This window comes from Carcharodon carcharias, chromosome 15 (genome assembly GCF_017639515.1).
Source record: "Carcharodon carcharias isolate sCarCar2 chromosome 15, sCarCar2.pri, whole genome shotgun sequence".
NCBI lineage: Eukaryota > Metazoa > Chordata > Chondrichthyes > Lamniformes > Lamnidae > Carcharodon > Carcharodon carcharias.
In genome coordinates, this window is record NC_054481.1 from 94,973,530 (window position 1) to 94,999,327 (window position 25,798).

A 25,798-nucleotide genomic window follows, 5' to 3' on the forward strand; every position below is an offset into this window, starting at 1 on the left:
TGCAGAAATTGTACTTTTGATCATCGTCGATCAAGCGAAAGATATGAATCTCTTAAATATTAGGAGTAATGGAATTCACGGAGTGTGTGCATGACTGTTGATTCACAAGAGAAGCGCCAATGCCACTCAGTCGGTTTCATCTGCCCTCTGCAACTCTGTGCAAACAGAAACATTAGTTGCCAGACTGAAGCCAGATATGCAAAGATAGACCGTAGAACATTAACCCTTTACACCACCCGCCCTGCAAACTTAATTACATTGCAATGTATATTTTTCTCTCTCTCTGCTAAATCACGAATGCAAAAAGGATGTCCTTAAACTTAGTTGGCCTCCCCCCTGTAATCTAATTATTAATTAACCCATTGTTAAACAGTGGAGTTGATTTTGAATTTGGAGAAAGCTGGATTGCAATTATATTTGGTGTGACAAGGGCGGGGGAGAGGGGGCGGCGGGGGAGAGAGGTAAAAGGAGTTGGAATTATTGCAATTTAAACGATTGGCAACGGAGTAACAATCTGTACCGAGTCACCGCCCAGTGTGAGTTCCAACTGTTTCCCGGGGTGAGGTGAGAGTCCGAAATGGTTTAAAGGCGTTAACCCCGCAGAATTGGGTCGGCTCCGGTATTCCGTGTACACAATGCAGTTAAAAATATTCACTCTATCAGGACTTCCGTAACACAAAATAAAATCATTGTAAATGCTTAAGATCTTTCATTTTATTTAATCGAGGCAAATTATTGCATAAACAATTTGCATTGATACCATCTGTACTGCATATTGACCCTGGGAATGGTAAAGCGCCGGGCTTGTTCACTTGGAAATCTGTGCAGCTCTTGTGTGTGCACTGTTCGTCCCCAGTAGATATTGTATTTGAGTTAATCGATCCAGCACCAAAACAACAACTATTTGGGCGCTGCGCTTACTTTCTAGATCTGGGACGTCAATTCATTCATGACAATGCTACCCAAGCGATTAATTACTGATCTGAGTTTCCTGGTTAAGCGGACCATTATAATCTACAGTTAAAGCATATTAATCCCAGAGAAGATTGTTATAACCCTTCTCCCATGACACCGCCTTACAGTTTAATGTATAGCCACAAATTGGACTGTGCAGATGCAATTACTACAGAACATAATTAGCAAAGCGGCTTTTAAATGATACAGGTGTTAAACCAAATAACTCCATCGGTCACGCGATTTGCTTGTCCAATAGTAAAATATTGATTGCTTTGCAGTTCGTGGTCATGCTATTTGTGTGAAGTTGGTCCATGTTAATACAATGCATTTAAACATTAAGAGTATTGTATGAATCCTGCACATTAACTGAAGGTTAGCTCTTCGCCCCACGTCACAAGACAAAATTAAATATTAATTTCAATATTACAGCAGTTTGCTGTGCTGGGCAAAGCATATACAATGACAGAGAATGCTGCACATTGCACCTGATACATGGAAAGTTAAAAGCAAACAATGCTGGCGTTACGGTAAAAGATTCCGATGCAAGCTTTCTCTCCGAAATATGAACCTGTGTTTTCTCCTCTCAAGTGCTGATGGGCCGCGAAGCACTGGCAGTAAATTTGCTTTTGAGTTTTCGATGGGAACATATGAAGTGAATCATATGTGATGCTTGGGGACCATTGTGCTAAGCTTGGTCCAGTCTTCTTCCTTTCATGTATGAGTGAGAGTGTATAACTCATTCTCTCCAAGGCCACTTCACAGCATCCCAGTGTAAAAGCTCTCCCGGACTGCACAATGGAGAGAGAAAATTACTTCTCCAGCGTGTAGGATCAATTCGTCAGGTGCATACACATTCATTGCAATAGGCAAGTAAAGCATAACCACGATCAAACACCAGGTTATTAATATAACCTCCCAATCAACATTAGGAAACTCATATTTTCTGACAATAACTTAAATATGATGCAATACACCAATACCAACAGTCGGTTGAATAGCTTTACCCATTGTAATATTAATCAATGTAACACTATGAAAATTGATAGAATTTTCAATGGAAGTCACTTTGAAAACATCATTGGTTGCAAGAGGAGTTCCTGTTGCTGTGACCCTTGCTTTACACTGACACATTTTGAAATATTGTTGGTAAAACTGACAATTACTGCGCCCGGTTGGCTTCCCACACCACCCTCTCCCCCTCCATGTCGGGTAGGTATGGCGGATTGTTTGCATCCATGCGTTCAATGGAAAGTTGCCATTCAGGTGTGAATCCATTCAAAGCAGGTACAGGTAAGAAGTGTGACCCGCCACACGAGGTCACATTCACACGCCACTGCGGTCCCAGTTGCAAAAGGAAGTTTTTAAAGTTTCTTAGAGCGCAGTTACACCCATGGCGAGACAACAATAAGATTCATCCCTTCCCACGATACTGAAATGGGTACGTGAACAGGTCTTGACGCTAATGAACAGACTGCAGTTGATAACCCAGTGCCCCAGGAGCTGTGAACGACAGGGCCCATCCCCAGAGCAAAGGGACTTAACTTGCAACTTGGCTTTAAGGGTCCAGAGTGAAGGAATGACATGTTAGGAAAAATCTCCGGGAATAATGGATGAAAGGGTTTTTTTGTGATTATTAAAAGATACCAACAGTGGTGTGCACTTACACTCCAGCGTCATGACATCATCGCGCACACAATGAGCAGAATGAGTTGCAAACCAGGAAGTAAGGACCTGGTTTTCAAAACAAAAACAGAATTACCTGGAAAAACTCAGCAGGTCTGGCAGCATCGGCGGAGAAGAAAAGAGTTGACGTTTCGAGTCCTCATGACCCTTCGACAGAACTTGAGTTCGAGTCCAGGAAAGAGCTGAAATATAAGCTGGTTTAAGGTGTGTGTGTGGGGGGCGGAGAGATAGAGAGACAGAGAGGTGGAGAGGATTTCCAGCATCCGCAGTTTTTTTGTTTTTATACCTGGTTTTCATTTCAGTGTAAATCGGTCCCCCATACCCCAAACTATCTAGGGAACAAATTGTTCTCAGTTTACTGCTGGAACATACATTCTCCCCCGGGTGGAACACTGGGAACTCGCTTAACTTCCCTTTGAACCTGTGCAACGAAAGTATAGGGTTAATAGGGACAATCGTTGAATGGGGTTGTGTGACGGATTTTCCCTAGTTAGAGACCGCTACAGGAATTGGAAGTATAGCTCAAGCCTGCTAGTCCTGTCTTGTTCTGAACGGATACTAATTGTAATACAACAGCAGTTATGCACAAGTTAATGTTGAGAATTTATATTTGCATCCTGATTATTGATATAATTTATTTGGATACTATAGTAATACTACAGGCAGTAACTTGCAGTAAAATGTCATGATAATCATAATATTTTATAAAAGGATTAATGTGTTGCAATGGGAATGTGGGAAGCCTTAGCAACATTCCGAGAATATACTAACAATCTACATTCTTTCTCAAACTATGTTTCAGGTAATAATCTCTTGTAGCTGTCCTGTGGTGTGCCCACTGCTTGTTAATGGGCCAAACGCTCTTTGGCAAGAGCCTTTTAAATCAGTGTTGTTACACAGTGTTAGGTTACTCATGAGTAAAATTACCTTTGCTTTGACGAAAAACATCAGAATTGACGAATCTAAGCTATATATTGTAGGGTAATGGAATCCTAATTTTACAAGTCGCCACAGGCTAAAACTCAGAAAAGAAAAGTACATTACAGATAGCCTTGGGAGGTAGCCAAGGCATTTTGGGGTTGGTAAGAGAAGACTGCATGATAGAGAAAGGAATTGAGTGAGATAAGACATAGGGTGTGGTAATATTTCAACTTCAGGCCAGCAAGTGCACCACAATGATCCCCGCAAGTCCTGCCTATGAAGAGTGATCATTGCAAAGAAAATGACATGGATTTTCATTTCTTTCCCACCTCCCTTCTCCTGGGGTCCATCTCCGTGAATCTCACAAATCTCCAGTCCTCCACCCAAGTGGCCCCAATGTTCTATATATAGTTAATTATGAATGTTCCCAATTCAGGCCTCTATAAGGCCTAATATTACTATGGGGATATTTAACAGATGGGTGCCTAATACATTCATACGACATTTCTGTTTGCCACTTTGCCAGAGGTGTTAATTTATGTGAAGCAGATGGAATAACTCCTGCAATAAGATTTTGATAAAGCAATGTCATACAGCTACAGAAGGCACACATTGACTATTATCTCCAACATAATTTGAAGACTACAATTGCTATGCCAAAGTTAAACTAAGTTAGTGAAGAAGCATAGAATGAAGGATAAAACATTTTTTAAAATTACAGCTTTTGTGTTTCTTTAGGAATAGTTACTTCAAAATGCCTCATCTGAGAGATAAGTGTCTTCATTCTAACTGTGCAAGACTAAGCAGTGTATTTCAGTAGGATATGATGCAATGGAGGAGTTCATACACAAGCTGGATCCCCTCACCAGATGTCTATAGATCTTAACTTTCTAGCAAGAATCACTTGATAGTGGTCAAGAGGAAAATCCTAATTTACTTTTCCTTCATTATTTCAGGGTCACTGAGGTTAAATATAACTTCATGACTGCAGACCTGACTGAGATCAGCCATCTCTGGACAGACTAGTTTGAACAGAAGATTTTCCTGATCTACTTGGCTCAGTTCCACACTGGGTGGTGTATTTGTCCTTTGAGGTTATCATGGGGGAGCTAAACCTTCTGGCAGTAAACTAACTAAGGTTAACCAACATTTAATGTCATTGGGTATTGGGCATCATCAAAGAACCACACTTTAAATACAGTAAAATAGTATACTCATTATATTGTAATGAAGTTGGTATACTATACAATGTAGTCTATTACATTATATTTTGACATGCTATGCTTTTGAACATAAACTTTAAAACTCATTCCCTTGCTTTCATATTCCCTCTCTTCTTCACAATCCTTTAATCTTATTTTCACTTGATCCCATCTGTCATTTCCTTGTCATCTCTCTGTCACACCCATTCTATATTTTCCCTTGTCTCTCAATCCTTCTTTCGCCTCCTTTATTCCCCATCTCTCAGTTGCTCTGGGTCTCTGGCATTTCCATTTTATCTTTCATATGCTTTTATGCATTCTTTCTGCCCATTTCCCTCCTCTCTACTTTCACTCTTTCTTTCCTTTGCGATGAATAAGGACAAAAAAGGAAAACAGGTGTAGTCAAGAAAAACTTAAAGCAAGCAGACGTCATGGAGTGGAAACCACTGGTCTGGATCATGATCTCATGCTTTTCTTTGACTGCGTTTGGCTGACAAGGGTATATATTGTTTCAGTTATGCTATGTTCCTCCACGCTACCCCCACAGGCATCTAAATATAACAAAACTTGCTGTTGAATGCAAAAGAGAGTTAGTGAATTTATAATTGAACTGGATGAATCATTATGACTTTAAAGAATAATTTGGGAAAACCTGAGGATGCATACAGCACTAAATTACTGGTGTTTTAAAGAAGGAAATCTTTTTCTCTGGGATACAATTCCACAACTAATGATTCTCTCTTGGATAAGGTTCCATAAGTGCAAACACTCTATGGGAAACAGTTCCGAATGTGCTAATACTTCTTGGAAACTGTTCCACAAGCATTGATTCTCTCTGGGAAAACATTTTCACATGCACTAACTCTGAGGAAACTTTCATAAAGGCTGACTCTCTAGAATGCAGAGGAAGAAAGAACTTGCATTAATATAGTGCCTTTCACAACCATAGGATGCACCGAAATGTTTTACAGCCAACTAATTACTTTTGATGTGTAGCCTACATTGTAATTTAGGGAAGTTTCCACCCAATTTGACACAGTAGGATTCCACAAAAAGTAATGAGATGATGTCCAGGTAGCCTGTTTTTAGGTTTTGGTTAAGATATAAATTATGGGCAGAACATCATATGAAACAAAACAATGGTTCCCTTATATTCACCTGAGAGGGTAGATGGGAACTCAGTTTAACATATCATCCAACAAGTGCTGCCTTCCTCTGGGGAACAGTTCCATATATACATTTGCTGCAAGTGCCAATCCTGTGAGTGATGAGTTGTAGAATCGTCTATTAAATACCGTTATTCTATCTGGCTGAGTGCTCAGCTCTGCTGACTCTGTCCTATACCTACTGCCCTCCTCTGTGCAACTGAAAAATATCATTAGTCAAATCTGCTTGATGCTCTTTACTGGTCAGAATGATGCAATCATTGGTGCAGCTTTGAGTGATATGACTGCTGTACAATATCATTTGACTCAATACAGGTTCGCTGTATTGAAACTTTTTCCATTGTTCCAGCTCAAGTACTATTGGGAGCTTTTTTACAAAGAAAACCAGAAATGAAGTCAATCACTTGCTCTCTGGGAAGTGTATAAATATAATTTATTCCTTCCTGTTATTTTCTACCATGTAAGTGCTAAGGCTCTTGTACCTTGCAGCCAGAAAGCAAGCTATATTTTTAAGATAAAATATAGAAAATACATTTGAATAAACAATTGAATATATTAAATATATGATTAACTAATGAGGAACTGCTTCCAGTGGCAGTCAGGTCAGTCACCAGAGGACAGAGATTTATGGTGATTGGCAAAAGAACCAGAGGTGACATTAGAAACATATTTTTTTTTCACACAGTGAGTTGTGATGTTCTGGAATGCACTGCCTGAGAAGGTGGCGAAAGCAGATTCAATAACAACATTCAAAATAGAATTGGAAAATACCTGAAGGGAAAAAATTACAGAGCTATGGGGAAAGAGCAGGCAAGTGGAGTTAATTGAAAAGTTCTACCAAAGAGCCATCTCAGCACAATGACTGAATGGTCTCTTTCTGTGTTGTATGATTCTATAATTCTGTATTTTGGAGGCGGTGGGGAAAGATAATTTATTCAGCAAGTTCAGTCTTGTTCATTGTTAAGAAGCAGAAGTGAAAGGTGAAAGTCTGTAATACCAGAAACCACCAAGGTGGAAGAGAATAATAGCCAAGGGGATAAAGCACACAAGTAAAATTACCACATTCTCATTACTTGGCTAACTTCCTAACTTCATATGGAAGATCGCTCACATTATGCTAGGTAGTCCATTGATATTCATAATTACAGCACTGTTTCCACTGACATCACATTTTTTCCTTCCTTTTCAGTAAACTTTGTATAATAACATGGGTGTGGTAGTGTATCAGTCCTGTTACCAGACTGGTAATCTGGAGGTCTGGACTAGGAGAATGTGGAGTCAAGTCCCACCATGGGAATTTGAATTTTTAAAAAATCTTGAAATATGAAACTGAGATCAGTAAAAGTTGCCATTTAGCTCTCAGATTGCCATAAGAAAAAAACACAAGCAGTTTAGGGACAAAAAAACCATTGTTTTTATCTGGTCTGATTTATATGTGTTTGCAAGCCCATTGCAACATGATTGACTCTTAATTATCTTCTGAACAGTCTGGCAAGCCAATAAGTTGCATCAATATAGCCTTCAAAAAGGCAATTTAGGGTAGGTAATAAATGCCAGTCTTGCTAGGGATGCCTACATCCTAAGAATGAATATATTTTAAAAATTACACATAGTTTGAAACACTTGCAATATATATATTAAAGTTGCTGAGCCTACTTAAATTGCTTGGGGCATTAACACCACCAGCGTTCATGAATATAGCAAGTTAAGGATGTTTCACTGGCCTGAGGAGCTTGCTGTTTCTCTCTTTCCCTCTGTTTATACTCCCTGCACCATACATATGAACACATTTGAATTTTACCTTATCTTTCCTTCTCTGTTATTCGTTCACGAGATGTGAGCAATACTGGCAGAGCCAGCATTTATTGTCCATCCTTAATTATACTTGAGGAGCCTTCTTGAACTGCCACAGCCCATGCTTTGAAGGAGCTTTTATTGTGCTAATACAACGATCCTGACCCAGAGCTGATGAAGGAAAGGGTGATAAATTTCCACATCAGGATGGTGCGTGACTTGGAGGGGAATTTGTAGGCAGATGCCCAGCTACTCTTGTCCTTCCAAGTGGTAAAGATCACAGGTTTGGGAGGTGCTGGTAAAGATGGTCATCCAATCGCCTTTTGTTCATAAGTCTTGCATTCCACCTAGAATCTATAAACTTAACCCTGATGTCTCTTAAAACCTATTTCTTGACTTAACTAATTTACTCCCCTAGTCTATTTAGTCTCAGTATAGGCAATCGGCTTTTACTTAAGTACCTATACAATAAAAAGGAGCAGAGTATATACAAAGGGCTTTTGAAAGTTTCTTCAACAGAAGGAATATATTATTGTCTAATTCAAATGTGCGCAGCATGAACAACACTTATGATTTTCTGATGGAATCAACTCATAACATCCAAACAGGAAGCATCAAGCATGTGCTGAAGTGGAGCTGAAAGAGTTAAGGGTGATGACAATACTATGGTCTAAAGGTTGTATGGCCCAAACACTGGTTTCAAGGTCCAATTGAATTTCTAAGCCTATGCATATTAAGGCTTTGTTGACAATAACATTCCACAAATTTCTGGATCTCTGTCAGCCCTTGAATGGTTCACTGAGTGTCTATTATGTGAATGAATTGCATTGAGTCTGTAATTGTTGTAGAACCCACATTGGGTGGGTTTCATGTTTGTGAACTAATTTCTTAATTATACATCATTTGCATACTCTATGCCATCAGATCTCTTTGTGTCTGTGCAAAAATAGAAGCAATAATTTTACTATGGCAATAACTTGTTTGGCATGGTGATCACCAATGTAAATGCTAGTTTGTGCAAAGTAAGCTAATGCCTGAAAACCATTTTGTTTCATGCACTTGACAAACCCTAATATGACTACCAACAGGAATAATTAAACAGCAATATATCAAAAAATGACAATGATTGAATAATGCATAACATGGAATGGATCCAACATGTGGAAAGGACTTTCAGTTTGGTAGTGGAGCCAAAAACCAATCAATTAAGAAACAAGTTCTCTCCGGACTGATAAGATAATATGGGCCAGGATGGCCCTTCTCAGCCTTTTCCGGTGATTTTATGCTTAGTTAAAGCACAGTTAGATTATTGTCACCTCATGATTGAAGAAATGTATTGCCTAATATTTCATTTCTGTATTAGTGAAATAATGTAGCTATTTCAAGTGTAGATCTGACCTCAGTTGTGGAGATAGTTAACATACACTCTGTGTCTAGCTTCCAAATCTGTGACATTATCTAACGTACTTAAGCACTTCATGGGAGCATTAACCTTTTCAATGGAACCAGGCTGTAATTAGGTTTCAACAGGCTATACCCCAATGGCATTAACCTACATCTCCACTGATTGCCTTTGTTTTTTTGTTCTGTGAATCAAGCTTCTCACTCTTTTTTAATATATATATATATACATAAATATATCATATATCTGTAACTGTGTGATGCTATAGATGAATCAGATAAATTGAAGAGAAACTGAACTATATGAATATTGTACAAGGTTCCAAAACCGTTTGTGAAATCTAAAATTAGATGGTCAAGGTGACTGAAGGAGTGCACATCACCTTTGGAACCAGGCCTGTAGATGACAGGGACCCTCACCGACCCCAGCAGAAGTCAGTCCCTTTATGAAAGGAGTCAGCAAGTTGTGTACTCAAGTCCCATTCCAGAGATTTGAGCACAAAATATGGTTGATACTCTTGTGCAGTATTGAGGGAGTGCTGCACCAATGGAGGTGCTGTTTTGTGAATGAGGGATTAAACAGAGGCATCATTTGCTCTCTAAGATAAAATATCCCATGGCACAACATCAAGCAAGAGCAGGGGAGTTCTCCAGTTAACCTAGCCAATACTTATCCCTCAACCAACATTACGAAACAGGTTATTTGGTGATCTCATTGCTGTTTGTGAGAGTTTGCTGTGCACAAATTGGCTGTCACACTTCCTACATTAGAATAATGATAATACATCAAAAGTACTTCATTGGCTCTAAAGCACATAGGAATATCCTGAGGTCATGAAAGGCTCTTTATAAATGCACATTCTTTCTTCATATAAACCAAATTGATCCATTACCCCAAAGTAATTTGGCAGAACTACTTGCTAGAGCCAATCTGCAATATAAAGGCACCACTCAGAAAGACTGAAGCCTGAATCAGTCATTTCCAATATCATATTGGGTGCTGAAAAGGCAGCAGTTGCCTTTATTGTACAGGACAGTGAAGGGCAAGTTCAAGGCAGGATGCCAGGAAATACTTCATAATACGGAGGGCAATCAATGGCTGGCAAAATTTGTTGGGAAAGGTGGTTAAGGCCAGGGCGCTGGTGTCATTTGAGAAACAGCTACATAATATAATGGAAAGACAAAATGGCTGGTGTTCTGGAAGAAGGAAAAGAAAGTCTTACATTTTATATGCATGATCACCAGAAATCTCAAAGTGCTTTACACCCAATGAAGCAAAATCGGATGAACCAAAGGGCTGTTGCCATCCAAACTAATCTTGTAATTTTGAGACAGTATTGAATTGGCTTGGGGAAATAAAATTTAACAGAGTGAATGTTGCAACCTGATTAGAAATAAAACTCTTATATCTTTCATTTTATTTTAGTTGTACCATTATTTGAAAAAACATTGATGCATATTGGGACAATTGTCTTAATGGAGTTATTGGGCTTCAGTATGATTGGTATTAATTTGGAATCAGCAGAGAAACAAGCCTTTAACCTTAATTTGGTTCCATCACACTTGTGAGGCCTTGTAACTCCATCAAACTAATTCTTCAGATGATGTCCTTAGCATTCACCACGTGAATAACTTGATGCAACAGCAACAAATTGAAAGGCAGAAATAAACATAGGGGTATTCAGTTAAAAATTCTCTGTAAGGTAGCAGAGTCAACAATGCCAGAGACATTCAAAATGCATACGAATACCGCAGTGGAAGAATCAGAAGAATCTGCACTAATAGGCTGAGTGCCGCGATTTGTTCTTGGTTGTTCATATATTCAGTTAAATTTCATACTGAAAAACTGTTTATTTGAAGAGAAGTTTTGCCATAGAAGAAGAGGACCAAGTGAAGCTCACTCTACAGAGCTATCTAGTGGCCAAGCACTAAAACTACAGTGTAAGAGCTGACATGGCAAAATTGAATGAAAAAACATTGGCATATGAACTTATAAAGGCAAAATCTTACAGAAATCCAGAACCAAGATCACTGCAACTCGAAGTAAGACTTGTGAGCATAAAATAAAACAAAGGGATAGGAATGGGTCAATCAGTCCCTCAAGTGTGTCCCATCATTCAAATAGATCATGGCTGAGCTGCATGTTAAATACAAGATCTTTAATTTTCTAAGTGTGTGTGCTTGAAAAGAAGTGCTACAATTGGTCTCAGTATCCCTGGGATAAGGAGAGGGAATTTTACCAGGATTCCTGCTCCTGACAGCCATTAAGCATTCAGTAATGGGAAGTACATGTATGTGAATGTTGGGTAATGATCAATTCAGGCTTGGCTATGTTGTATGGCATTCTTATACTCAGTGCTGAATGGATTGAAGATTTGGACAAGTTGCAAGAAGGTGACTGGCACCTGTGGACACACACTAGTGTGCAGTCAATGCTTTGAGGAGTACAGGAGGCGTGAAGATTGATGAATAAGGAAGAAGAGAAAATAGGATATTTACTTGCAGTGACAGTCAACCCTTGGTTATCAGTTTCTTTTCCCTCCCTCTCTTAATTGCATTGACTGATACAGGGCTAGGTTTTCACAGATACTTTCACTGGTCACTGGCGTGGCCTCGTCTATTTGGCTGTTCTTCATATTTGACTATGGAAGGCCCTACATTGGGGCCCAATCCTATCCACATAACCAGACTTTCCAGCAGATGTCACTGGATAGCAATCAGGACTGGGAACTCAGCCCCATGTTTCTCTACCCTGACACTAAGACCAACAGGACCCCACTGCCAACCTGTTTGAGTCCAGCGAATTCAGCACAGAACAGGGTCCAAGTGATCAAAACTTTAATGAACGGATGGCTGTGTAGCACACCATGCACTTACTCACTGAACCATAGTCCCTGATTACATAAGCATTTCCTTAGCACTTGCAAAATTTATCCTAGAGGTACATCCTTCTTCAAACAAAATTAAGGGAAACCTGTTCATTATTTTGTGTGATGTAGTTGTAAATCTTTTAGTGAAGAGTGGATCTAAGATTACACTACACATAAGATTTAATTCCCAGCTTCCCAGCATAGGCTAGAGTTACAATTCTCTGGCCATGCTTCCTATAAGTATGGATTTCCACTGGGAGTGCAGGATCTACATACACAGAGGAACACACCGCCTGGTGTCTCTGAGTTTCTTTCTGATAAGGTATCCCAGTTACAAACACGTAAAGGTACAGATAAAGCTATCCAAATGGTGACTGATTTCATGGACTGTAGTAAATACTTTGTTACGTAAACAAACAGTGCAGAAGGCTGAGGGGACTAAGAAAGATGGCTACACCTATGAAGCAATTCAAGATAAAATATGACAGCAGTTATCAGATACTACATTAATCCCTTATCTGAGGAAATCTCTGAAACAAAGTTTGTTTACCTTTTTGAAACAAATTTCCATGTTTTCAGTTTGCAGTCAGAACGGTCCATGTGATCCTTGAGCCTTACATCTGTCTCTATTGGTCTTCCTGTAGCAAGTGGTGATAAAAGGGAAGGAAAGGAAAGAAGATGCATTCATATAGTGTATCCCAAAACCCCAGGGCACCATAAAGAGCTTTACAGCAAATAAGTTACTTCTTTGAAGTGTATTCTCTGTTGTAATGTCAGTAACCACTCTACTAGCCTATTGGTAACCTTATTTTAAAACATTTACTCTGTTGGCTTTGATCTTCATTATCAATGATTTTTGATTTTTTTTTGTGCTCATCAAGCTGCTGGTGCTAATGAAACAGTTTATATTTCACACAGCTAGAGTCAGTATTAGGCATTCATTCCAGATGGCAGGGTCAATGAAGAGAGAAGAAGATAGCATTGGTATGACATCTTTCATAATCTCAGGACTTCCCAAAAATGTTTCAACAGTTAATGAATTACTTGGAAGTGTAGTCACTGGTTCAGCATGAATATTGTGTTTTATTCAAAGGTTTGCAGTATTGATTGTTTGTTCGTTTGTTCACAGGATGTGGGCATCACTAGGAAGGCCAGCATTTATCGGCATCCCTAACTCCCCTTGAGAAGGTTGTGATGGCCTGCTTCTGGAACTGCTGCAATCTATGTGGTGAAGATATTCCCACATTGTTGTTAGGTAAGATTTTGACAATGAAGGATCTTCAATATATTTCCAAGTCAGGATGGTGTGTGACCTGGAGGGGAACATTCAGATGGTGGTGTTCCCATGCACCTGCATAGGAGAGATCTCAAGTATGAAAGGCGCTGATAGATTCAGTCACTGCAGTGCATCTTATATGTGGTACACACTGCTGTCCTAACGAGTTGGCGGTGGAGGGAGTTAAAGTTTAAGGTTGTGGATGGGGTGCGAATCAAATGGCCACTTTATGCTAGAAATATATTTGGCCACTGTTCGGTGTGGTAATGAAGAAAACAGGCCAGTAAGGTCCCAGATATGATCTCTGGTCTGTGCTGAGTTAGCAAGAAATAGGAGCATGGGTAGGCCATACAACTCAACGCGCCTACTCCGCCATTCTGTAAATCATGGCTGATCTTGGACTTCAACTCCATTTTCCCATCCACTCCCCATGTCCCTTAATTCCCTGAGGGATCAAAAATCTGTCTATCCCAGCCTTAAATGTATTCAACGATAGAGCATCTGTAGTAACCAATAGGAAAGTAGCTTGGGTTACCTCATCAGGCAGTGCAGAGATAGAGTTGAAGTTGAAAGCACACATATAGTTGCTGCTGAGTATATTGTAAATAAACTTAATGTTCCCACCCAAGAAGTGTCTGCAGATCAACTCTATCTATAGTACCGACTTGGCCACTCACAACAAACTCGCAATAAGGATCCACATATGAAGAAAGTCACTTGTGTGAGGTGCTAGAGGACTCATAGAGAAAAGACAATCTATTAAGGCACTGTTTCTCAGAAGGGTAAGTGAGTTGATTCTACAGTGGCTTACCAAAAAATATGACTTATATGTTATATGAGTCAGCAACAGAGTTTTCACTATTATGAACTTGATCAGGGAAATGTTCAGCCAGTGAGCTTTTGGTGATTCCTGCAGGGTTATTTTAAGGCATTAATTAACTTATTTTTGATTTAAATGCTTGCACCAAACTATTACCCGTCAAAGAATTTCTCCTAGAATACATCTGCAACTGTTACTGAACATGTGCAACATAAGCAGTCAGGAACATATAGTCTCCAATTTTCATTCCAAAATGGAACTTTCTTAATTGAGGCAAAAATTAATATTCTTGCACTGTTGATACCTCGACATACTCGACTTTGAGAGACTATTCCACTGGGCTCAGGTGCAGCCAGGTTAGCCTTGTTACAATTAATCTCAGAGGTGCAAAGGTTAATAGCTGTCAAAGCGAGGGTGGGAAACAGAGAAGAATGTCAGTAGAAAAATAGATAGGAAGATAAAGAGAGGAGAGAAAGAGAAAATGTCTGGGAGAACAGAACCGATCAAGAGAAGAGAGTAAGGAGTAGAGAGAGGAGAATAGAAAGAGGTCAGGGAGAAAGATAGATGCCAAAGAGCAAGGGGTAAGAAAAGGAACAAATGCAGCAGGGAGAATAGAAAAGGACTGAAAGAAGGGATGAGGTTGAAAAGAGAGAGAGAAGTGTGAACAAAGAGGGTGAGAAACATAAAGGGGTGAAATGGTCAATGCCAACAATGCAAAACAACCTTCTAATGCATTAGCTGCCAATTTTTCACTACCCGGATCATCTTTCCACTGAAACATATAGAACAATAAATCAAACACTTTTTGGAGATTCATTTGCTACTCACGCTTTTAGTTGCTTTACATAAGAAGATAAGAAAGAGGAGCAGTAGTAGGCCATTTGGCCTCGCAAGCCTGATCCACCATTCAATAAGATTATGGCTGATCTGACTGTGGCCTTAACTTCGCTTCCTGCCTGTCTTCCATAACCTTTGAGCTCCCATGTAGATCAAAAATCTGTCCAACTCAGCCTTGAATATATTCAATCACCCAGCCTCCACTGTTCTCGAGAATTCCAAAGATTAATAACCCTCCTAGAGAATAAACTCCTCCTTATCTTTGTCTTAAATTGGAGGCCCTTTATTCTGAAATTGTGCCCCCAGTTCTAGATTTACCAGCGAGGAGCAATGTCCTCTCAGCATTCATCCTGTCAAACCCCGTCTGAGAAGTTTATACATTTTAATAATAACACTTCTCAATCTTCCGAACTCCAATGGACATATAGCCAACCCTGCACAATCTTTCCTCATAAGCCTGCCCGAGGAAACAGCCAAGTGAACCTTCTGGATTGCCTCCAATGCAAGTATGTCCTTCCTCAAATAAGAAGAAAATAAGAAAACTGTTTGCAGTACTCTAGGTGTGCCCTATGTAATTCTAACAAGCCTTCCCAATTTTTATACTCCATCCCCTTTGCAATAAAGGCCAAACTTGCATTTTCCTTCCTAATTACTCACATGCTAACTATTTGTGATTCATGCACAGGGACTCCCAGATCCCTCTGTATTGCAGCATTCTGCAGTCCCCCTCCTTTTAAATAATATTCTGCTTTGCTGCCCTTCCCACCAAAGTGGACAGCGTCACATTTTCACAAATCGGTAAACATTTTGCCCACTCACTTGACCTATTTATATCCCTTTGCAGACGCTGTGTTCCTCCCCACTCCCACCTTCTATCTATCTGTGTACCATCAGCAAAGTTGGCTGCAATACACATGTCCCATCAATCAAGTCATTAATATGGATTGTAAATAGTTGAGGCCCCAGAACTGATCCCTGTGGCACTCCATTTGTTACAGTTTGCCAACTTGAAAGTTATTGATTTATCCCAACTGTTCCCAATTAGAAATTAAAAATCATAATAATATTTTTCAAGTCAAGGGAAAATATAAACTAACAAGCAGAAAGAGCAAAGGACAAGAAAGAAAGTACAGAAAGGTCATAGAGAAAAAGGAGGTGGCAGAGAAAAAAATGATGGAATGAAAGAGGGAGATGGAGGGAAAGGACTCAGAAAGGAAGAGGACGAAGGGAAAGTGAAACAAAAATAGAGAAAGAGAAATAAAACAAGAGGAGAGGGAGGAGGAAAGGAAGCAGATAAAAAAGAAACAAAAATGAGAGGCAGGTAATGAAAGTATGAGAAAGAAAGAAGAAAGAGGGGGAAAAGTAATAGAGAGAAAGAAGGAAGAGAAAAGAGAGGGAAAGGATTCTAGAAAGAGAAAGGGATGAAAAGAAAAAAAGAGAGAAAGTAAGTGATAGAAAAGAGAGAGAAAGGGAGGGAAGGAAAAGGAAGTGGATAGAAGAAAAGACTAAGGGGAATAGAAAGGAAAGAGGAAAAGAAAGGAGAGGGTGGGGCACAGAGCCTGCTTTTTTTGCATTCATTTTGGATATAAGTCCCAGAGCTACGTTCAATTCCAATAAACTGTCACTAGAATGGAACAGTCTGACAAACACAAATTGAAAAATCTCCTTTTCAAATCAGTGGAAAATTGGCTGATTAGCTATCATCCCTTTTACATTATTGCAAAAAGTCAAGATTGCTATATTATGACAGAAGGCAGCCTGGGATGAGCGAAACTTTGACTGTTTCACACTGTACCACTTAAATCAGAGCACACAGCTCCTTAACAGTAGAGGGCAGAGCAACATTAAAATCCCCTTGGTCAACAGTTTGTAAATCTCCCATACCCTTTTGTCGATTCCATTCAATATTACAGTTGTGATATGAATATTCAGTCAAGCAATCAATGCACTTTTATGTCTTTTTTTTCTCCTTGGCACATACATTATTGGAGTGAGAGCAGTGAAGGCAAATCAGTGGAGCATAATCCATCTTTAGGAGATTGTTGCTTGAGTTCAAGATATTACTTCTTCATAATTAATTGCTTTGCCCACTTGTGCTTTTTAAATGCCTTCAGTGGGAGAAAGGGGAATGCTGCATCAGGGCTGCTCATGGTTGGCCATTTATGGTCCATAGATTATTGGGTGTGCAGGAGCAGAGGGACTTGGGTGTATATGTGCAAAAGTCATTAAAGGTGGCAAGAAGGGTGGAGAGAGCAGTTAATAAAGCATAAAGTATCCTAGGCTTTATTAATAGGGGCATAGAGTACAAGAGCAAGAAGGCTATGCTGAACTTGTAAAGAACACTAGTTCGACCTCAGCTAGAATATTGTGTACAGTTCTGGATGCCACACTTTAGGAAGGATGTGAAGGCATTGGAGAGAGTGCAGAAGAAGTTTACAAAAATGATTCCAGGGATGAGAAGCTTCAGTTATGAAAATAGATTGGAGAAGTTGGGACTGTTCTCCATGGAGAGATTTGATAGAGGTATTCAAAACCATGAGGGGGATGGACAGAGTAGATAGGGAGAAACTGTTCCCACTTGTAAAAGGATCAAGAGCAATAGGGCACAAATTTAAAGTGATTTGCAAAAGAAGCAAATGTGACATGAGAAAAACTTTATCACATAGCGAGTGGTTAGGATCTGGAACGCACTGCCTGGAAGTGTGGTGGAGGCAGGTTCAATCAAAGCATTCAAGAGGGCATTAGATGATTATTTAAATAGCAGCAATGCGCAGGGGTATGGGGAAAAGGCAGGAGAATGGCACTAAGTCAAAATGCTCATTCGTAGAGCTGGTGCAGACATGATTGGCCAAATGGCAACCTTCTACACTGTAACAATTCTGTGATTCTATGATTAATTTCAAGTCAGTCAGTTTGAGGGGTCCTACTAGTTTAAAAAGAAAACTCCAGAAAGGTCCCAAGTCTCTTTTCAGTTTATGCTGAGCTAAATGAGCACAACCAGTTGCAGTGATAGGAAGAACTGAAGTTGGTCTCAACATTCCCTGGGATGGGATGTGTATTGAGCAAGATATGATAAGATTGTTTGCATGCTATACCCTTTAGAGAGAGGGTGGGGAAAATAACCTGTGGGCTCCCTATGATCTCTTTGCAACATTTTCAATTAACTGAAAGGTCAAATAAGAAACTTGTTTTTTCTCTCTTGCTGAATTGAGCTCCACACACATGTACCATTCAGTTATAAAATAATTCTAAACGCTCTGTACAGAATCATAAATCAGTGTGAGCAAATTCTCTTCCTATATTGCCTAATGTGACAGTGTCACCATCAATGAATTTGCATTTTCTGAATTGTTAAGCTTTGCAGCATAAATGCAGAAAACTGAATTCTTTTGGTCCACTGGGCTTCTTTAATGTTAACAGGATTATAATTTCTCTGTCATTACGGATATTCTATTCAATCTCCACTAGAATTGATGTCAACATAAGCCGATGCTGAGAAATGGACAATTATGTCTAGGCTACTGATCCTAGATGATGGTAATTTGTCAGGGCATGGCCTCACAATGTAAATGTGACAGGGTATGCCTGTGCCAAGATATTTTTGTGTCAGGACGTACAATCGAACTCCCATAATTGCCTGCACAATGATTTGGGATCAAGTCAGGAGATGTGTAAAACAGTACAGGCACTGATAACCAGTAAAGTACAGGATGGGAAGTGGGAATGCTCAGGTAGGGGGTGTTGGTACGAGGTGAACAATTTTATTCTGTATCTGACTTGCACTCAAAGCTGACACTGTTGCCAAAAGTGGAAAATGTGCTCTGCTTTCCAAGACTGATATCCCTCACCCTGATAAGCACACAATTCAAACTATTTCCACCATAAAGGAAACAAAAAAAACCTCCTAGTTGTAGGTATGATTTAGCAGTGTAAATAGTATTTGTTTGAATTGTACCAGAGAATTGATGGGCTGGTCCTTAGGTTTCCATGTACATCACAGCCTTTATTAGCTAAATTTGTTTCATCAGCATTAAAGGAGCATTATCATCATGAAGTTGTTAGCTATTTTTCTCTTTGGAAAGGGAGGTGGGCCATAAATCATGCTCATCATAAAATCATCACAGATAACTGACCCAGCAGTTTGACATTATTTAGGCCATCATGTCAAGCATTTAGAAGCAAACAAAAATGGTTAGCCAACCCTTAGCTCCTTATTTTTCCATTGTTATGATCCCTGTAGAGGCCGATAACTTGAAAAAAGTGAATTTCCCAGCAACTTATGGAAATAAACCGAAGGACAAAACTTCACATTTTAAAACTTTTACTGTAACAAACAAACTGGAATCAACATAAATCAAACACTGTCTAAAGAGCTAAGGAACGGAACACATCAAACTAAGGAAAAGGTATTTTCACATTAACTAACTCATAACACAATAAAGATAAGTCATACAAATCCTTTTGGTGCACATCACATTTCTGATAGATATATGGCATTACAAGATCCAGTCCCAAGATACTTCCAACTTTCTAACAGGCGCACTGCTCCCTGCCAGATCATGGTTGAATCTCCAAGTGTCCTTTGAAAGTCATCCCACTCTGCCTGAGTAAACTGACTACCACCAGCAAGGCCCACCTCGGTGCCATCTTGTCCCTTAAATCTCCAAAAGCCCTGTTGTTATGATACAGCAGGCGGTATTTGGCCAGGCTGACCAAATCCACAAAGGAGACTTGGCCATGCTATCGCAACAATTTTTCAATTTGTATTTATTACGAGAAGGCTGGTGCACTGAAGTCAGAAGTAATGAGTCCACCACAACCATTAGAGATTTTAAAGATTAAATTAAAACATTTATTAACAAAAGAAGAAAAAACTTAAACACAAACAAGATTATAGTTATACAGTTATAACAGTTCCCAAAATTTCTACTTAACCAGACTCCCAACTACACCCACTTTAAGGCAACAGTCCAAATAGATTCCAGTATAGTCATCCAGCAATATTACCACAAGCACCTACTGAACAATAAAATTCCAAAGGTTCTTAACACAACTTTGGTTACTGGAACAGCAAACTTCTGCAGGATGGCTGGAGGCTTTTCCCACTAGTCTGTTTCACACAGCCACCTTTCAAGATCTCACATGGCCACACATTCACACATCCTTCTTTAAATATATTTTTCCCTTTTGATTTGTAAATCCCATTGTTTCCATTTGTCTTCAGAAATTAATGTTCCCAGAACATAAAAATCTTTCATGTTCTCATTATGGCCGGCACTTTTGGGAAAAATCAACATAATAACCTTGCCTTATTTATCTTCCAGTTGTAAACATTTTCCACGTCCCTTTGAAAATCAAACACTTCTCCACAAATCTAAAAATACAAATATCGTTCACACTGTCTCTCCTGACTTCACCCTAGCTTTACTCATGTCCGTATCAAATGCCTGTTTTACACCTAACTTCGATAATTTAAGCTTCACCGTCTAATTGTCTATAGTTTAATTAAATTAGCCACACACAGAACCATACACACATATACAACATAAGCCTGCTTTAAAGTATCCCGTAGTAATATTAGGAAAAATATGATAATTCCTTGACACTGTTTACTCCCTCTTCTTTTCAAACAGAGAACCAGCTGTCACCAGCATCCTACTTGGCTGCTAACACAAATACAATCTCCTCCTGCTCTTCACAACAGCTACGTAATTTCTCTTGGCATCTCTATGTCTCTGTATCCAAAAAGCAGCTGTCCCTTTTTTATGTCAAGGTGTGAAAATGTACTTGATTTTCAATAGGTTTTGGTTTGGGTTTTATTTCCATGACAAACAAATCACATGGGCTTGTCTCCAGACAAAGGTTCAGAATGGCCATGATGCTCCCTATCTAAAATATTCTGTTCCACTTTAAGTTAAAGGAAACATTTTAAAATGTAACCATCTTATAAAGACCTGTATTCATAACACTATGACAACAATTATTGTATCTCCCTATATTTGTTGATACTACGATCAGTGCTCCTCTGAACTTTCTTGCTCTACCTCAGATCTAAATAAGCTATCCTGCACAGCATTCTTCTTCTCTGTATCCCTAATGTACTGAATTCAAAACTTACCGTCATCTGATTCCTACTCTTTCCTAAGACCTCAAAAAGTGGAGCTGATTGCCTTTTCTCCATCACTGTTTCATTCTAAAATCCACAGTCTTTTAAAACACAAGCCTGGTAGTACCTAACCATGGCTTTTGATTTACTTCATCTCCTCTGCTGCTATTTTCAGTTTGGTGGTATCCTGTATCCTTTACTTTTGTTGCTCAGAAAATAGAAAGCATGGTGTCATGAAGTTGCTGTTTTGAATGTTTTAACTGATTGAAAGAGCTTTTTTTATTGAACAGACAACCTTTATAAGGAACACTTACTTTTCAGGGTTAAGAACTACTGTCAATTTCCAATGGGCCAGAATGTGGACATTTTTCATCAACTGTAATATTTCCACTCCTGTTATGATCAATATTGACTTCCCTACAGGATAATGACAGCTTATCAAGTCCAGTATTCTGCTTAAGTATAGCTGATCTGGTTAAGTGGTAAATGCAGTATGAAAGTCATTTTGTACTAAGGAGTTTAACTCCCTCCATGTGCTAAAAGTATGGGAGAGGAAGTAGAGCCCTAGGTGACCCTACAAGGCAAAAGGAGACAAATTTATTCATTCGAAGTCTTAATGGTTTTGAACATTATCTTTGTTTTCTGTCCTGCAGCACAAGCTTTAACCATTATATGGCCCCAGACAGAAGAGAGAAATTCATAGTCTGTTATGCTAGTTTCAGAAGAATAAGTGGAAATGTTTAGTGTGTAAAAAAAAAGCCCTTGTTTCTAGATCACTTAAAATGAATCATGTTACTACCCCTTATTCAGTCAGCTCTAATCCCCCTGTGGTGCTAAGGACATATTGGGAAAGAGTTGACAGCAGATTGAAAAGGCCAAATAAGAGTCAGCAAGAAGCAGCAGATCAGGTAGGTGCCAGTGGCATGTGGCAACACATTTTTAGATTCGATGGGTGCAAATAGTCAGAGGCAGCAGACCAGGAGTTAGCTGGAGGTTGGGAGCGTTGAGTGGGAGGTAGCAGTGGATCAGAATGATCAGGTGGGGGCCAGAATGAAGGCTGTGACAGGTGACAATAGAGCAAGATGCAGTATGGAAGATCTGGTTGAACATCACTATAACAAGAATTACATTAAAATGGGGAAATCCTTTGTGTATGGTCCAGATAATTGGACAAGTTTAGTTATTCTTGTACAATGTGCTGACATCAGGTAATTTGCCATTTCACTGCACTCCAGAAGATTTAAAACTAGGATTAGAACATGCCGTTTGGATAAATTACAATCGGAAATTCAAACCTTACCAGCCTAGTGTAGACTGGTGTACCCATATTACATGTAGTTCGAGGTAAACTACAAAGTCACACATAATTGGCTAGAAGTCCAAGGAGAGCTCTATCCATCCAGCAGCAGAGCAAATCCACAGGGCTGCCTCAGGGAGATGAAGAGTTTTTAAAAAACAAGTGAAAAATGTCACATGTGCAGGGACTTGTTATAAGAGAAACTTCTTTAAAAATGTTATTTTTATTTGATGTTGGAAACCTCATCCCGCCTGTAAGGTTGGACGGGCAGCGAAAAATTGAACTTAATTGATACTGCAATGGCCTTAACTGGCCTTTTAATTGTCGGCGGGCACACTGTTGACACCCGTGTATGCTCGTCGACTGAACTATCGCACGAGTGCGCCTTGATGTCAGGATGCTCGCCTGATGTCATAATGCGTCATTTCACGCTCAAGCAGGTGAGGCGCATGTCCATCCCACCGAGCATGAAAATTCGGCCCTTTATTATTTACTGGAAAATCGAAAGGGTGTGATTTGAATTCCTGATTTATCCTTTCTTTGTCTGAAACGCCACACCAAAGATATTAAATCATAAAACATATCCCCAAATCCTCATATCCAATGGCAGGCCAACATGTCAGATCTCCTCACCTTTACTTGCTCATGTTAGATCTCTAACGGAGCAGTGCCCTGAAATAGCTCGACTGATGCTAATGTAGGTTATGATCCCAGACTGGCTCGGTAGCTGCTGGCTGGAAACAACTAAGAAGCTTCATAAGTTGCTGACATTTTTGTTCAAAATGAGCAGTTATTGCTAAAATAGAAATAAAATGTGTGGCTTTTAGCAACCACTCACATTATCAATTCCACGTTAATTCTTCCTACTCTGTGAATCCTTTCTTCTTAGAAGGGATTGAATTAAATCTCATTTTGTACATTTTCTGCATGGCTTGTAAGCCCTTTGTACAGCGCAACTTTGGAGTAAGTTTCTCAGTTTGTAAACAGATGGTTGCTCAATGATGCAATGAATGATAACATTCTATTGTCAATCACATCTGATGATCCAATCTGTCACTATCATAAACTGTTTAAGTATTTAACGGATGAGTCAAAAGCTCTTTCAGCTGAACACTACAGTGGCCAAGGCTAACATTTCCAGGCTCTCAAATCAATTTTGCATCCTTGCCAGCGACTCCGTCTTCCTCCCCTGGCCCCTTGCTCAGGATAAATTAGGTCATGCAAACCCTTGTCATCTGATTGGTCATGGCTGACTTTTAACCCCACATCTTGCTCATCACTAAGACTCTATACTTCTGCTTCCAAACTCTGCCCACCCTAGCCCTCACTACTATTCACTGAATCTTCTACCCAACCTTTTGCTACTTCCAGACTTTATGAAGCCTATATTTAATATAATTGCACCATCCGATGGGCCTAAAATGAACAGAATGATAACCAGTTTAAGAGCGCAGAGACCTTTGTCTCCTCTGCGTGGGTTCAAGGCACTGCTAAGTTGACCGGAACTTTTTCTTTAGGTTGCCTCCAATGTGATTCCTATGTACATTTTAGACCCAAATTCTCAAACTCCTTTGCCCTAAATGGAGGTTGAAATGCACATTTCTCGGTCTTGAGGAAGGTGAACAATGATCATCAACAGTCCATAAAGAAACCGTTGGAGACCAATCAAAGGAGATCTGAAAACTTGAAAAATAGTTACTGTTATGTGCTGTCAAAAGAAGCAGAAATGCTTATCTTGGCTGCACAAAACAACTCTCAGTCATTACCCTTTGATCAACCGCCCTAACCCAGCACCCTGGGCATACCTCTAGGACTCAGTGTGAGCCAAAATTAACAAAGTCCTGGCAGGAAAGCTGCATCACGGTGCCTGACTGGTGCCTGCCACTTACCTGATTTATTCTGATGAGGCCTGAGCTTGAATTTACTTTATTCCTTGGCCATTCCGTGCCGCTGCACACTGTCACAGTGCACAGTGCAGTCACTGCACTGTCACAGTGTGCTGCTGGTCTGAGACATGATGGAATTGAGGACCTGATTTCTCTAATCATGGAATAGGATACTAGAATCTTAGAATGGATATAGCTCCCTGCAAGGGCAACTCAGCTAGTCTCAATTACCCCAACACCAGCACTCACCCCCCACCCCACCCACCTCCACACACACCCCTACCAAAGCCCTGCAACTTTTTCTCTGCAGGTTCTTATCCAGTTCCCATTTGAAAACCACATTGTATCTGCCTCCACCACACCCTCAGGCAGTGCATTCTTGATGCTAGCCACTCACTGCGTAAAAAAGCTTTTCACTGTTGCTTCTTTTGCCAATCACCTTAAATCTGTGTCCTCTGGTTCTCAACCCTTTCCCCTTGCTGATGTACCATCCTTCACTGTGCATAAATCCTAACTTGTCGTAAAGTGAGCCGCCTGTAAAATGTTTCACACTAAATCCCACTCATTCAGAAACACCCCCACCCACCCCATTCTCATTGGGATGTATTCCTTTTACCCAAAGCATTCAATTTAAAATCCTGGTCTTCATTTTCAAATCCACCAGAGCCACATCACACCTCTTTCACTCTTGTACCCTATCCAGAATCTAGAGATCCTTCGCACCATCGGCATGCTCTGTCACACCATCTTCTCATGCTTCCACACTACTGCTTTGTGCCTTGTCATGCGGTTTTTTGTCTCATGACCTATGTCAATACTTCATCTCATGTCCCATGATGCAGCTTTATTTGTTGCACTGTGATGACCAGGATTGGACTGAGCCATTCCACATGTGCTACCCATAAAATCCGATGCTGGAAGTGTGAAAGAGACCTCAGGAATCCAGTTAGTATCAGTTTGGCTAAGATGGTAGTTGACTTGCTTTCAGAGTTGTATTCAAACTATTCTGAACTGCAGGCGTTCCGAATTTGATTTATAGAATGACCAGTCCGGCGATTGTCCTTGCAGGAAGTTGGAGCAAAATGAGTGGCCTGGGAATACGGGGCCTGCGGGCTCTTCAGCAGCTTTCCCAGGGAGCCTTCGGCACTGCAGTCCACAGGCGAGTGGAGAATAGGGTTCCTGAGAAGCAGACAATATTCCAGGACAATGGGATGCTGGTCCACTTAAAAGGCAGTGTGATGGATGCTGTGCTCTACGGGCTAACCATGGGCCTCACTGTTATGGGTACAGCCCATACTGTGTACGAACTCTTCAAAATTGCCCTGCCCAAGAAGAAGTAGTGTCAGCTCTTGGATATGCCTAACTCTTTGTTTTATTCCACAACCCTGTCCAACTGTTAAACTGTAAATGATCAAGGACATGATCTTTCAAATGACTGTTCAGTTATGGGAACAGTCATTTATTTGATGATAAGGCTTACATAACTAAAATAAAATGATTTATCACAAAAAAAAGAACCAGGAACAGTTCTAATGTGTTCCTCAAGATGGCAGACTTCGAGCCATTATCTGGGGTATATGGA

At 39.9% G+C, this 25,798-nt stretch overlaps 1 protein-coding gene across 1 annotated transcript; it reads left to right on the plus strand.

Annotated features, from left to right (window-relative positions):
* Positions 1 to 22,083: 22,083 nt before the first annotated feature.
* On the plus strand, positions 22,084 to 25,556 carry LOC121288427 (cytochrome c oxidase subunit 7A2, mitochondrial-like). The gene is made up of 2 exons (XM_041206959.1): positions 22,084 to 22,241; positions 25,256 to 25,556. The coding sequence occupies exons 1-2, from the start codon at positions 22,084 to 22,086 to the stop codon at positions 25,554 to 25,556; spliced, it is 459 nt and encodes a 152-aa protein (XP_041062893.1).
* Positions 25,557 to 25,798: the final 242 nt, after the last annotated feature.